The sequence below is a fragment of the Pinus tabuliformis genome, chromosome 6 (genome assembly GCF_031772625.1).
Source record: "Pinus tabuliformis cultivar Carrire ecotype Pingquan chromosome 6, CPIR1, whole genome shotgun sequence".
In the NCBI taxonomy this organism is placed as follows: domain Eukaryota; kingdom Viridiplantae; phylum Streptophyta; class Pinopsida; order Pinales; family Pinaceae; genus Pinus; species Pinus tabuliformis.
The window spans coordinates 475,442,166-475,457,199 of NC_142292.1; the positions used below are offsets into that span (position 1 = coordinate 475,442,166).

At 33.5% G+C, this 15,034-nt stretch overlaps 2 protein-coding genes across 2 annotated transcripts; one reads left to right on the top strand and one right to left on the bottom strand.

Moving 5' to 3' along the window:
* Positions 1-862: 862 nt before the first annotated feature.
* On the bottom strand, positions 863-6,680 carry LOC149259368 (amino acid permease 3-like). The gene is made up of 9 exons (XM_089418196.1): positions 6,497-6,680; positions 6,192-6,314; positions 5,582-5,806; positions 5,241-5,474; positions 3,240-3,333; positions 2,908-3,122; positions 2,637-2,773; positions 1,658-1,885; positions 863-1,568 (listed from the first exon to the last, which is right to left on the bottom strand). Exons 3-9 carry the CDS (start codon positions 5,715-5,717, stop codon positions 1,143-1,145), a joined length of 1,470 nt encoding a protein of 489 aa, XP_089274322.1. The 5' UTR covers positions 5,718-5,806; positions 6,192-6,314; positions 6,497-6,680; the 3' UTR covers positions 863-1,142.
* Positions 6,681-13,184: 6,504 nt separating this feature from the next.
* On the top strand, positions 13,185-13,808 carry LOC149259369 (uncharacterized). The gene has a single exon (XM_089453989.1). The coding sequence runs from the start codon at positions 13,185-13,187 to the stop codon at positions 13,806-13,808; it is 624 nt and encodes a 207-aa protein (XP_089310115.1).
* The last annotated feature ends 1,226 nt before the right edge of the window (positions 13,809-15,034 follow it).

Genomic DNA, 15,034 nt, shown 5'->3' on the forward strand with positions numbered 1-15,034 from the left:
AATCACATTAAAATTATAAAAGCTCTATTAAAATAGACACGTCAACCTACTAAGAAGATACGTTAGTCTAACTTTTTTAAGTTTTGAATTTTTTTCCGGACATATTTTTTAGGGAAATTTTCCTATAAAATCTTGCAAATATTTCTTAAAATCACAAATTTGAACCATGTAACACCCATAATTCAAGTATTCAATAAATTTAATAATATTGAATTCATATATACATTGAAAAATGTATTTTAAATAACAAAAGATCATAATCTCATAAAAAATTATATTACTAAATTATATATAATTATTATTAAAATAAAATATCAAATTATTATTAAAAAATATTTTTTTTTACATAGGAGGGAGAAAATATAGCGCATAAATATGGGAATCGAAAGATAATTTATTCGAATAGAAATGACGGGAAAAGAAACGAATTCGAATCTTTTGGGAGTTCAAAATTTCCAACTCGTTTTGCGTGTCGATTTCTTTTTACTACTGCAGAGGTGGTGGTCCAATTAAGATTGGGAAATCTTTTCTAGAAGTTCTAGATGAATAGGATTTTAATTTGTTTTTACTACTCCAGAGATGGTCCAAATAATATTCTGAAAAGTTTTTCATAAATTTTCAATTTAGCTTATTTTAGATTAATGGATTTCACATTGACAAATCCATTTGGCTATTGAATTTTTGTTATTTTTCAAGTTAATTTTTTTTCATTTGAAAATATAAATATAGTGATAGAAATTTTTGGGAAAAAATTGTGTAATAAATTTATAATCGGTCTGGTTACTCTATCCATTATCCAGAATAAAAGAGTTTCACATATATGTGCGCAAATAATGAGTTTTCTGAATTTTCAGAGAACGAGTTCATCAAACCAGCATATGAGCTTTTTCTTATAATGCAGATATACATTAGAGAAAAAGAAGAAAGAGAAAAAAAAGAGATGAAAATGACCCATGGTTGGGAAGAACATCCTGCAGTGCACTAAGAAATAAATAATGGATTTTACATGAAAAGCTATAATGCAGCAAGAAATAAATAATGGATTTTACATTAAAAGCTATAATGCAGCAAAAGCTTTCTCGTTGCCACTAAAAAGTGCAGAGATATGGTTCCAAATCTGACAGTGAAATACAATGGATCGATCAGTAAGTGGTATGGAAGGGTTTGTACGACTTCAAGTCTTGGATGATGCCTTCGATGGATCCGACGGCAGCTGCCAACGAAACAATGAAACAGACTACGCTCAAAGTTTGCAGAAGAATCCACTTGCTCGAGTAACGCGGGATCTTCCTGTGGACTATATACATTTCCACGGGGAAATACACTGTCAGAGGCCAAAATCCTACTGCCCCCAGAATCCCTACCACATCGTTGAAAAAGGGCAGAAGCATGGCAATGAGGGTAGTTGAAATAACAAAGCATGTCCTCCACACCAACCTGAACAGGTTGGCCTTGTACAGTCCAAACATAGGGATGTTAACAATGTAATTCTTGTGTATAAATTGACTTCTTGGCCACTTCTTGGAGCTCCATTCTTCGATGAAGGCAAAGATCGGTTGAGAGAATACCTGCAACAATGATATTGAAACTATTTTAAGTCAATGCCGTGTTGGATTGAAAGATGTGTGAAATAATGGAGGTGGGGATTCTTAATTACCTGATACGCGCCAACCAGGTGAACGACCACACATGCATTGGCCAAGTCAACGAGCCAAAAGGGATTGTAAAATCCAAAACCAGTCAGAAGATTCCCAGGTGCGCTGTTACCGAAGGCCGCGTATCCGAAGCAACCAGATAGCGTGTAGAAAAGAGTGGTGACGCTGACACCCATTAAAGTGGCCTTCTTCATTGTTTTGTTCTCCGCGGGAGGTGATTTTATAGTGTCCTACATCACAACATGTGGAAATTGTTAAATGGGTAGGTGGGAGTAACATGTTTTTATAACTTTGGTGGGTATATTGTTTAATTTTATGGCAGGTGGATTCTTTTTTTTTTTCATTGGAGTGAGTTCTATTTGGACCATAAACAAATTTATTGTATAGTTGGTAGATGGTTTTTACTTAGCTTAGTTTAATTGGTTAAAAAATAAATAAATTAATAAACATATTTTAACTAAGGTGTAATGTAATTTAGAGGTGAAATGGTTTTTGTTTGTTAGATTTGGATTTCCATAATATAAATGTTATTAAGTTTATGGTTTTTTTGTTGTTTAAAATGTAATTTTGAATGAATAAATGAATTTAGCACCCTAAAATTTGTTTGAGTTTTTTAATCTTCGTAAATGAAACAACTTCAACTTATGATATAAAAAAATTGATATAAGATTTTGGACAAAATTTACCAGGAAAAAATGCTAGAAAAAAGGTCATTTAGTCTATTAGTTAGACTACAGGATATCTTTATTTTTTTTTTCAAATGTTTTTTGAGCTAATTTTTGCCAAAATTCAAGAGATTTTTAAAAAATTTAGTTTAAATTGCTTAATTCAAATGCAATTTTTTAAAGTGTTGAAATCATTTATACATTCCAATAAAATTATAATATCATTTAAAATTGTATGGGCAAATTCCAATAAAAAAAGCTATTTCGTCTAATAATTAAACTGCTACAAATTAATATAAAAAAATTTATCTTGTACCTGGATCTCAATGAGAATCATGGAATACGAATAGGCAAAAGCAATGTCTCCCAGAGCTTGAAAGGTCTGCCAAACTTTCTGGGCTCCAGTGATTGTACCTACTGCAACTCCAGTAAGGGTTCCATGGAAGTTTCCTTCTGCAATTTTTCAACCAGTCTCTCATCAGAAAACAAGATTCTAGCAAAGTTTTTATGTTTAAAATACATGGAGAATTGAGAGCAGCAGAGCTGTGGAAAATTGAAGAGTTTGACAAAATTAGATAAAATCATACCTGCAACTTTACCAATACTGAGGCCGAGACCTATTGATGAATAGCTAAATGACATGACTGCAGCTACTATAGAAAGCCACCAGAGTTGGTCGAAGTCTGGAATTTGAGCTAGGAAAAGTTGCACTATTCCAAATACAATCATGTACGGGTTGTTGGAGGGATGACAAGGATATTGCTTCCCTTTGGTATGGAAACAATCGGAGCGATTGATTGCCCTGTGATTTTTCACCATGATCTCCAAATTAGGACATAAAGATTGATTCTATTTATGTAATACTTTGACAAACCATTTCCAACTTTGATCTTCAATTTTATTTGGGATGAAAACTTACGCCATGCTGGTAGATGCAGTAATGGTGTATCCAATTGCAGTTCCGTATAAATTGCTATATTGGGTAAGACCGCAGAACCATGTCTGTGCCGCTCCTGTGGACATACAGTTTTTTGAATGATGAGAATCCTGACAGACCCTTGATTGCTTTTACTTTACTGACTTTTCTAAATATCCACATCTATCTGTAGCATAAATATATATTATCCCCAAAACCATTAGCATCACAAGCAGTTTCTTAGCCAGAATTTCTGCCCTATGTTCTTGCAGCAAGAAACCCAGACGATGAAGAAGAAACTCAGTAATTAAGGTACACTTATGTGGTATAAAGAAGACACTTGCAGGATTTGAGAAGATAATGCAAGCTCTCTTTGGATTTCTAGACCATAAAACTTACCATAGACTGTAACTAATTTCTGGGCCTACTATCTATGACATTTTTATAATCATATCCAGTTAAGAAAACAAAGGAAATTGGTGAAGATTTAAGGGATTCTTTACCAAAAAAAAGAAGAGCTCAGTTCGCTGGGCCATATAAGTAAGAACGAATAACGTGATTAGTTATCTAGCTAAGATCCAAATGGGAGGTTATAAACATGGTTCCCTTGAATTATCGGAAGTAAAATGACTTAATTCAAATTGTTAGTTCAGAGAAGGCAAATAAGTTTTTTGTGAAAAAGGAAACGTTGCTGATAGACCACGGGATAGTATTCAATCGTTGGAATAAGGAAAGGGGAACTATGCTGCTGATAGATCATGGATAACATTCAATTCATGGGTGCTTTGCGTTGAAGTTTAAAAAATGGGGAACGTTTTTAGTGAATGGAATAGTAAACATGCAAAGTGAATGTAGAGTGTGGTTGAAAAATTGTAATTTAGTTAGTTTTTTGGGGTTTAGATTTTATGGAGTTTCAAATTTCAAGAGAGGTTTAGAGTGGATACTATCTTTCGCAAAATATCAAATTCAAATTTCAAGAGAGGTTGAGAGTAGATATTATCTTTGACAAAATATCAAATTCAAATCTCAAGAGAGGTTGAGAGTGGATGTTATCTCTAACAAAATATCAAATTCAAATTTCAAAAAAAGTAGAGAGGGGATATTATCTCTAATTTCGATATTCCAATCCAAATTATTTTTACTATGCTTATGCAGCAAGAATGGAAACAAAGATTGTAATTTCTGAGGATAGCAAATGGTTATTCTGGAATAGTACAGTCCGTTTGGATATTTCCTAATTTCTGCAGGTAGCAAAAGACTATTCTGGAATAGTATGGTCTTTTTGGGTATTTCCTAACAAGTTAGTACAGGATAATGAACATTGTGCCATAATGGGATTGGAAATTATAGAAAGTTGCTAGAAAGGGTAGCAAAAGACTATTCTGGAATAGTATGGTCTTTTCGGGTATTTCCTAACAAGTTAGTACAGGATAATGAACGTTGTGCCATAATGGGATTGGAAATTATAGAAAGTTGCTAGAAAGGGTAGACTTGAAAATGTTTCTCCGGAAGAGTTGGCATTGTTGACAAAAAGGACTGGCAAACACTGTATATTTTCCGGGGAGACAGCTAAATTAATTTGTTTGGCCCCAGAATATGAATATATATAAAAAAAAGAGATCACAAAAAGCGAAAACAAGATATCTTTTCAGAAGCCGCTTTGGATCTGAGGTTGATGTGTTATTTGAGTTTTATTATTGACCTATGTGCCTGGGCTAGGGTTGAATTTAAGCAAGTATATTATCTAGTTGTAGATATCTACAGCTCAGCACATTAATGAGTTAATAACAAGGGTAAATATTGACCCATAAATACTATATTGGTACACTATAAAATTAATCCATGGCATGCTTGGAAATTATTACCAACTAAGCCCAATTTGCAGATTCTGTTATTCAGAAACACATGTGTTGGAGATTCCATGAACTTTTTCTCTTTCATAATCTAAAGATTAGGCAAATTTGAAAGCCTTTTATAGAAAAGAAAAAGACATGACAGAAATACCTAAATTTGCTTTCACTGCAGCCATGTAATTGTAATTTCTCTTTCCATTAACTGGATCAAGGCTTCTGTAGCAGTCAGCAAGCAAAGCCGATGTATATAAAGTTATAAAAGCGAAAGCTATCAAAACTGCAGGTCCAGCGATCCATCCCAATTGAGCCATGGACCATGCCAGTGACAGAACTCCAGAGCCAATAACTGCCGTAATAATATGAGCGCTAGCAGTCCACACAGTGCCTGCAATCAGGGGAATCAGAAGCCTAATGAATCTATCGGCTTTTGAAGACCAACAAACTTTAGCCTAGCCAGAAAGTTTAAAAAATACGAATCTTAAAAGTAATTACCTGTCCGCCGAGGGCGCCCATCGTCATCAAATTTCTGCGAATCTAAGTTATGCCCATTCTGCCTCTCAATATCCGATGCACGATAGCTTGAAGATAATTCCAACTGTCCAGAACTGTGACCGTTTTGCCGATCCATGGCGACTCAAATATTGCCTTCCTAGGAAGTTTAAAGGGTAGCTTAATTGGTGATCGTACAAGACTGACCCAGTTGCAAATTCCTGTAATCTAATCACAAAAAAAATAGTGTGACTCAGAATGTATGTATTCTGATTACATATAAAAGACAGACTCTGCTCTAAATTGATGCACTTGTCCACATCTTTTCAACTTTTTTGTAATTCAAGTTATCAAATAACCAGCCACAATAGCCAGAGAAATTTGTGGAGTCTAGATAAGGAGCTGCAGAAATAAGATGAATAAAACATAAACGAGTGCTTCTAATTGATTTGAGTTTCAGGGCCACATGGCGCCAGAAGCGTAATATTGTCTGGTATGCGCTGCGTCCATAGAACCTCCCTAGTTGCAGCTTTTTGCATTTTATTAACAACCGCTTATAATCAGCCAATGAGTATCAAGACAAAGAGGCAAGGACAGAAACTATTGACCCTACCGAGTTTCGAACCAGGGATCTGCCACGACTTGTTTGTCTCTTTTCCTTGTCCAGTACTGCACGGAAGGAGCCTGTGTGGTCTCATTCACGTTCTATACTGCAAATTTACGAACTTGTACAAATCTGCAACAGCGAAAAGACTACCGGATTTTACTAACTTGCATAAAGAAAACCTGCAATTTTACAAGGACGTTGCGCATAACAAAACAACTGGGAATAGAAAAATCCAAAACTGATAGAGAAATTACTTTTCGGTTTATGCATTCTAAAGGAAATATTCAGAGAAAGGAAAATCCATGGAGTACCTGCGGCTTGTGTACTGAATCTAAATCTGAATCTGCAGCATCAAGCTACTTGGCCTTGAAGGATAGTCGGTAGGGCGATAATTTCGCGCTAAACCCGCCTTGGTCTTCGACTAATAATAAAAGTTAAGAAACAACTACCTGTTAACTAACGAAATGTGCGAGGCCGCTGTTGTACGTGGATCGCTGGTCGATTTTATACTTTAGTTCTCAAGAATCTGTTCAGCCAGAACCACCTGCCACGTTTGAATGCCCGCAGTTGCCGCTATTGACTCTATAAACCGGATATTCGATGCCTGTGATTTGACCACTTAATTGCTGTCAATAACTGACGTTGGCTCTTGATTCACGGATTGTCATTTAAGTGTATCGCGTCAGGACTGTGTCACCTGTCAAGTCTATGCCGGACTCTGGTTTTTCCGCCACATTGCAATTCTAAATTCAGACCAATGTTTTATTATATTAAAACCTCAAGATCCACATAAATTGTCGCAAATAAAAGAAATATGAAAAATGTTAAAATATCTATAAATAGATAAACCTGAATTAATGAGTATACAAAATGTATTTAGAAATATTACATGTTTTCACATAGGTTGATAAAACTAAAAATGGCTTAAAAGCACATGTTCCATTAAAATATTCTCTATAAAAACAATTTAAGTCAAAATGGATTTCTCTTTTTAAAGTAAGACTTAAAATGTATTTAGGAATATTAAAATAGGTTGATAAAACTAAAAATTGCTTAAAAGGACATGTTCCCATTAAAATATTCTCCACAATGATATCATTTTTAGCAAATACAATTTAAGTGAAGAGAAATTAAGTAAGACTTAAAATTATATGATGTGTTAAGAGTTTGTTATCTTTATCTTTCATTTATTTTAATATTAATATTAAATATTGTTTTAGTTATATACTTTTCTACGTAAAATTAAAATTAAAATTTTAGACTTTTGTGATTTATATTGATAATTTTCTACGTAATATTAAAATTAAAATTTTAAACTTGTGTGATTCATATTGAATAGTTGAAAGACATTGTTATTTATTAAAATTAAATATCAAATATTATTTTCATCATATAATTTTCTACGTAACATTAAAATTAAATATTAAATGTTACTCAAAAACATATAACTCCATTAAAAATAAAAATAATTTTCACAATAATATGATTTTTTTGCCAATATTGTTTAAGTTAAAGTTATATTTTGTTCTTAGAATAAAACCTAAAACTGTATTGATTTGTTAAGAGTTAGTCATTTTTTTTTTTATTTAATGTAAAATAGAGAGTTAATGTTCCAAGATCTATAAGTATATGGTAAAAGTGAAAATCCACCTTCTTAGATTGAGGTGATTTGACAAGATCGTTGGGAGGTAGGTCTTGCACTCTCCCCACCTATGGTCAAATCATGATAAAACTAGAAGAACTAGCACCCCTCATAAGTGGAAACTCCTCTTAGGTGTGTCTCTAAGTCTTAGCCCTTGATAGGTCATAAATTTCCTACTAGGTGCTAACTTGAGGGCTATTGGCACTGGCCTAGGGGTTATCTTGATCATTTATGGATTCCTTTATACTTTAATAAAGAAGCTTTGTCCCACTTATGGACCACTAGTAAATTATTTCAAGTGATGTGGATTTTCTTGAATAATGGTGATGAGACAACCCATAGTCATCCAAACTAGCAAGTACTTTCTCAATTGGAAAGTGAGTTATGATAAGGTTATGACCTTGGAAAAAGAAAAAACAAAAAAAAAGTGTGCACAAACTTCATCCTACACAATTGTTTGAATAATGGTAACAAGATAACCCAAGAAAACCCATATTTAGAAACCTTGAAAAAAAATTAGACAAACTCCTTTTCACATTAGAAAGAAGACCAACTTCTTTTCAAATAAGTTAATAACCCAACAAAAATAAAATTTTACTCTTTTTATTGTCTTCTAACCCCACAATATGTTTGCAAAAAATACTACATTGTAAGTCTAAATCTTGAGATTATATGAATTATATAAACCATGACTAAAGCAATGAGTTGAAATTTTGGAAAAAAATTGCTGTTTTAAAATTTAGGTCAAAATTTCCGTTATTACAATTTTGAACGAAATGATTACTAAACTCTCTATAGGATTCAACCATGTATATTAGACTGTACCACACGTTCCCACTCGAGTTTTAATATGTAATGTCCCACACGTTTTCACTGTTTACGCTGCGCCCTATTTTCTCGATATAACCACGTGACTCGCTTTTGTTTTCATTCCTTTGACCGCTAAGTTGTTTCCAGTCTAATAAAATATCAAAAGACTGTATCTATATATATATATTTATATATTTATTTATTTATATAGATTCTGTTTAAAATAAGAGTGATATTTTCTGGCAGTCAAACATACGTCAATTATTGGAACAGAATAGCTAACTTGTCGGTGGGAAAAAATGGCATTTATTAACATTTGTCCGAGGAAGTAAAAGCGACTGCTGGCTTGTTTTCATACTCTTCCTTCACGAAACAGGTTATGTTAGGTATTAATATTTAGCGAATAAATTAATAGTCAATATATTTAGGGTACATTTATTGATAGTAATATATAACTAACAATAGAAGGTCTCCTCTAACTATTCATGCAACTGTAAATTTGGCGTGTGTAGCGACTGATCTACAGAAGAGTGTGTGTAACGTCAAAGCACGTTAATGTTTCGCCGCATTTAACTCTATGAAAACAGAACGAATGTTTTCACTTGGATATTAGATTTTTAATTCGATATATAGTCTAAATGTTAAATGATTGATTGAAAAAGTTTTTCTATTTATTTAAATTCAGCATATTTGTAAAAAGCTAATTAAGTAGACAAAACATCACTAGCAGTCTTTCAAAGGACTTAATCATATCTTTCAAAATTATTTCTCACATTACTTACCGCATAAGAACAATTTTGTAAATAGCTTTATGTTATGAATCAATTAGACAAAATCTCAAAGCAATCTTTCACAACACATCAAATGATTTAATCATATTTTTAAGAATTATTTCTCACACTAATTACTACATAAAATTAAAAATAAGAATGATATAAACCTTTTGCTTTAACAAAATCTAATCAAACCATAAACTTATTATTTTAAAGGATAATTAGAATTCTTTCAAAAGTTTTGATAATGGATCCCTTTTGATAATGTGGATACTCTGAAATTTAACTTAGCACATGATTAGAATTAATTTTTATTGAGACCATGTGGTAGTGGTGTAAAGATTTTTTTTAAATTAATTAACATAAATAAAAATGACAGGGAGGAAAAGTTATAGCGTCCCTAAATATAAACATTTTAACATTTTAATGTATGCTCAATAAAAATTTAGGATAGTGAAAATATTAAAGTGTTTGTAAATAATCGTAAATATTTAAATGTCGATTGAATAATTTTTTTTTTTAAATATTATATAAGTCCATGTTACATTTGAATTTTTGTATGACAATAAATAAATACTCACGTAAATAAATATATTTACTTAAACTGGCTAACTATCATAATTTAACTAATTATTTTTACCAAAATAAATAAAATTAGTATGTAATTAAGCATACCTACAACAATTACTACTCATCATTATTTATGAATTTCTTAACACAAAAATAGATATAAGTAGAAATTTGATAGTTATTTCACTTAACATTTATTTTAAAAGTAAAAATTCATATATAAAATACATATAATACAAGATAAAATAATAATAATTTATTAATTATTAATTTATATAATTAAAACCAAACAGAAATGAGGATTCACACTTATCAATATATATTAATGATTACACTGTATAATTATTATTTTATAAGTATTATCATATTATAATTATTTATGATATTATGAAAATAGATTTAATATAAACTAGATATCTTACACGATATTAGGTTAGATATATCTTATGTCTTATTATGTTATTTAATTGAGATAAGTTTGTTGGATGTCTAGGAGATGAAGGTAATGTCTCTCTCATGGATGAGGAAAAGTGAAAGATTCCATGTCTTATTATGTTATTTAAGTGAGATAAGATTGTTGGGTGTCTGGGAGATGAAGGTGATGTGTCTCTCATGGAATTCATGAAGAGTTAGTGGGGAGAAGTGAAAGATGCCATGAAGGACACATTCCTATTTACTTTGGTCCTACTATAACTTGAGAGATGGCTACAAGTTTAGATATCTAGATATCTAATATTTTTTTTAATATTAATATTAAGTCAATATTAATATTAAATTTTTAATATTTTTTTTTCTAAATAAAATTACTCTATTAACATTAAAGGGGTAAAATTACATCTGGACCGAAGTCAAAACAACTGCCCTGAAGGAGAGGCAGAGAATATCAGAAACACTGCCCATGACAGCGAACTTGGTCGAGAATCAGTTATCAAATCCCACACAGGGGAACAAGTGTTGACCTTCTTGATATTACAGTACTTACAAAAATTCACAAAAACTTGCATTTTGAACCATAACTTGCAGAGGTGAACCCACTTATCAGCTTGAACAAAAATCTGCCCGCTATTATGGGCCGCATGACATGAAACAAAGGCAACAGAGAGCGAATTAATCATCTGGAGGTTCTTCCACAATTCTGCACCAACCGAAATCAGGCAGATCCCTTGCACGAGCAGCATCAGTTCCAGAAGGACCAGGATCCGTCGGCGCCATCACCATGTCCACAGTATCTCCCTCAGTCCTGCCTCATAGCACCCGCCATTACTATGGCATTGAAGAGAGCCGAGGTCCAGTGCATTCTAGAGCGTGCAGAGGCGATGAACATATCGGATGACAGGTTGGGAGGATCAGAGCCGCTTGAGGTGAAGCAAGTGAACCCTGCGATCCCCATATGCCGAGGTTCTTCCTTCGTTTGGAAATTAACTGTGCGGTACAGGGCAGGCAGGTGTCATCCCACCTCACCCCACCCCTGTCCCATCGCATTAACATCCTGGCGAGGCACCCGCATCCGGGGAAATCTTTAATATTAACATATTGTTATATTTATATTATTATATCTCATAAAATATGAAGTTTTATATATTATAATATATACCAATCTAGATTTGTCTTAAATTTAAATTTTCGAGTGATGTCAAGATGTAAAACTCAAATTACATACTCAAAATATAACTTGAGAGATGACTACAATTTTAGATATCTAAATAATATAAAGTGTTTTAATCTAATATCTTGTTTAATATTAATATTAAATTTTTAATATTAACATATTGTTATATTTATATTATTATATCTAATAAAATATTAAGTTTTATATATTATAATATATAACAATCTAGATTTGTCTTAACTTTAAATCTTTTGAGTGATGTCAAAATGTAAAACTTTTCTCAAATTATATACTCAAATTAAATTTTACAACCAAAAAGATTTAATTCTTCCATATACTTAATAAATCTAAATCAAAACGAATCTAAACTCTAGTAATATATAAATTATTTATACACAATATATATATATATATATATATATATATATATATATATATATATATATATATATATATATATATATATATATATATATATATATATATATATATATATATATATATATATATATATATAAACTTTTAAAATTTCAATTAAAATAATAAAAAATACTAAAATTTAACAATAATAAACAGTTGAAAATAATTAATATTATTTTGTATTAATGGAGAAATGGTTACATAAGTTGTAACGTATCTCCTTAGTTTAGGATTTGTTCCTAGAGTTTAGGAGTTTGTTTGCAACTACCTGATTTCTAGTGATGTACTTAATGATGTAATCTTTCATTCATGAATAGTAGAGTGTACGGAGAGAGATCTCTTTGTATGAGTGCAGTCTCCAGGTGCAGTACTCACCTGTGAGCTGTATCTCCTTCTTTTTAATTCAAATCTGATTTTTATCTTGGTATCAGAGCATAGAGTAGGGATAGCCTTAATTTTATTTTTTTAGGATGCATCATTGATTACAGAACTGTAGTGGCGCATTTGTAGAATCAGGTGGATTGCAGTAACACCTGGAGCATAGGTCTCAGATGACTGATCATGTCTGAGTGCAAGAAAGTGTTGGCGCGGTTTTGACGCGAACAATCGTGCCATTTTTGAGTGGAAAGAAGAGCTGGCGCAGGTTTTTGAGGAACAGTCGTGCCACTTGGCGCGGTTTTGAGTGTGATAAGCGCGACATAAAGTATCGTTGGCGTGGAAAATCAAGGATTAATCGTGCCAATTTCGTGCCTCGCATCGATTTTGTTTCTGGTGTGGGCATTTCACTGTCGAAGGAGCGCCAACCTCTTTATCTTTGAAAAATCTGCAATTTTTGCAGATCGGAGTTGCCCGGTGGTGGCACTTTGAATTTTCGGCTTTGTTCGGTGGTAGCAGAGCGGAGTAGCCCGGTGGTGGTGTATTGGAGTTCCTGATCTACTCGGTGGTAGTAGATCGGACTTGCCCGGTGGTGGCGCATTGGAGTTCCAGATCTGTTCGGTGGCAGCAGATCGGACTTGCCCGGTGGTGGCGCATTGGAGTTCTGGATCTGTTCGGAGGCAGTAGATCGAACTTGCCCGGTGGTGGCGCAATGAAGGTACAATTTATTTTATTTTATTTTATTTATTTATTTATTTATTTTTCAGCAAAATAGAGGTTGGGATCTGGTATAAGTCAATATGAATAACAGTTTAGAATCGTATCTCCATGAGTCTGGCAAACTCGATGGATCAAATTTCAACAACTGGAAATTCAAGATGCAGACTTTACTTGAAAGTGAAAATGTGTGGTTGATCGTGACAGGAAATGAGCTGAGATCGGGATCAGCCACAAAAGAACAAGATTGGGATAAAAGGGAGACAAAAGCAAAGGTCATATTGAAGATGTCCGTCAAGGACAATGTTATCCCACATATTAGAGACTGTAAATCGACCGCTGACATTTGGACGACCATTAAAAACCTATACCAGACGCAGAACTCAAACCGTGTCTTGTCACTTAAAGGAAAGTTGTTTGCATTGAAGATGGAGGAGAATGAATTCGCTGCTGGATTCATTGCGAGAGGCAAAGACCTGAAGGACAGATTGGGAGATATCGGAGAGAAAGTTTCCGATTTAGATCTGGTCATGATCACGTTGAATGGAATGATTGATGATTACCAGACATTTATCACAAGGTTGTCAGCAAGGGAGAAAGCCCCTTCATTTGAAGACCTGACAGGGATTCTGATACAAGAAGAAGAGCAACGACAAAATTTGAAATCTCAGAGCAATGACCTTGCTCTGATGGAAAAAAGGAGATAGTTTAAAGGGAAGCAGCATCAGCAACCGCAACAGCAGCAGCAGAGAGGAGCCAACACATTTCAGAAGAGACCGTTTAAAGGTATGTCTGCTAATAATTTTCCCATCAAGAAATGTTTTTACTGTGGAAAACCTGGACATGAGATTAGAGATTGTTATAAGAGGCAGGCAGACAAAGGAAGAAACAAGCAGAGAAAACATAAGGGTTACTTCATTAAGGAAGAGGAGGATCATAGCCACGAACTTCGACTATTTATAGTCGATTGTGCTCTTTCAGCTTCAAAGGAAGATGAGGATGACATATGGTATGTCGACTCTGGCGCATCCTCACATATGACTAGTAAGAAGGATTGGTTTGAATTTCTTGAAGAAACTTCATGTGGGTCGAAAATCTATTTAGGAGATGATAGTGGACATGAGATCAAAGGACATGGTGACATTCCTGTAAAACTACCTAGCGGTGACATTAGACATCTTAAAAATGTATTGTATGTTCCAGGAATTAAGAAAAATTTGGTCTCTGTCTCAATGATTACTGATCATGACATGCAAGTTCAATTCTTCAAGACTAACTGTGTCATTAAGGATAGCTAGATGGAAACAGTTGCAACAGGAGTGTGCGTGGGGAATCTGTACAGACTAGATGTGAAGAGTATGCCACAACAAGCAATGGTTGTAGCTGGATCGACAGCCGAAAATCTCTGGCATCAGAGATTCGACCATCTTAATCTGCAAGACCTCATCCTACTTCAGAGAAAAGGTATGGTTAATGGACTTCCTGTTTTCCATAATGTTAAGCTGGATTGTGATGGATGTGCATTAGGGAAAATGCATAGAGAAGAGTTTCCTTTGCATGTTAATAGAAAGGAAATAGACATTTTAGAACTGGTGCATACAGACATCTATGGACCCATGCAAACCAGGTCATTAGGAGGAGCATATTACTTTCTCTTATTTACAGATGATTGCACTAGATTTTCATGGGTATACTTTCTGAGTAAAAAGAGTCAAGCTTTCCAGTATTTTAAAGAGTTTAAATCCATGGTAGAAAACCAGACAGGAAAAAGGATAAAAATTCTCCGCTCAGATCAAGGGGGAGAATAAAGGTTGGGAGAGCTCATGGATTTTTGCAAGCATCATGGGATTGCGCAACAGTTTACAGTGCCTCACACTCCACAGTAGAATGGAGTGGCAAAACGAAAGAACAGAACTCTTGTGGAGTGTGCAAG

Coding starts and splice junctions, on each gene's coding strand:
- LOC149259368 (XM_089418196.1), bottom strand. CDS start 5,717: ATGGATCGGCAAAACGGTCACAGTTCTGGACAGTTGGAATTATCTTCA. Junction 5,475..5,581: donor TGGGCGCCCTCGGCGGACAG/GTAATTACTTTT, acceptor CCCTGATTGCAG/GCACTGTGTGGACTGCTAGC. Junction 3,123..3,239: donor ACTGCATCTACCAGCATGGC/GTAAGTTTTCAT, acceptor GAAAAATCACAG/GGCAATCAATCGCTCCGATT.
- LOC149259369 (XM_089453989.1), top strand. CDS start 13,185: ATGAATAACAGTTTAGAATCGTATCTCCATGAGTCTGGCAAACTCGAT.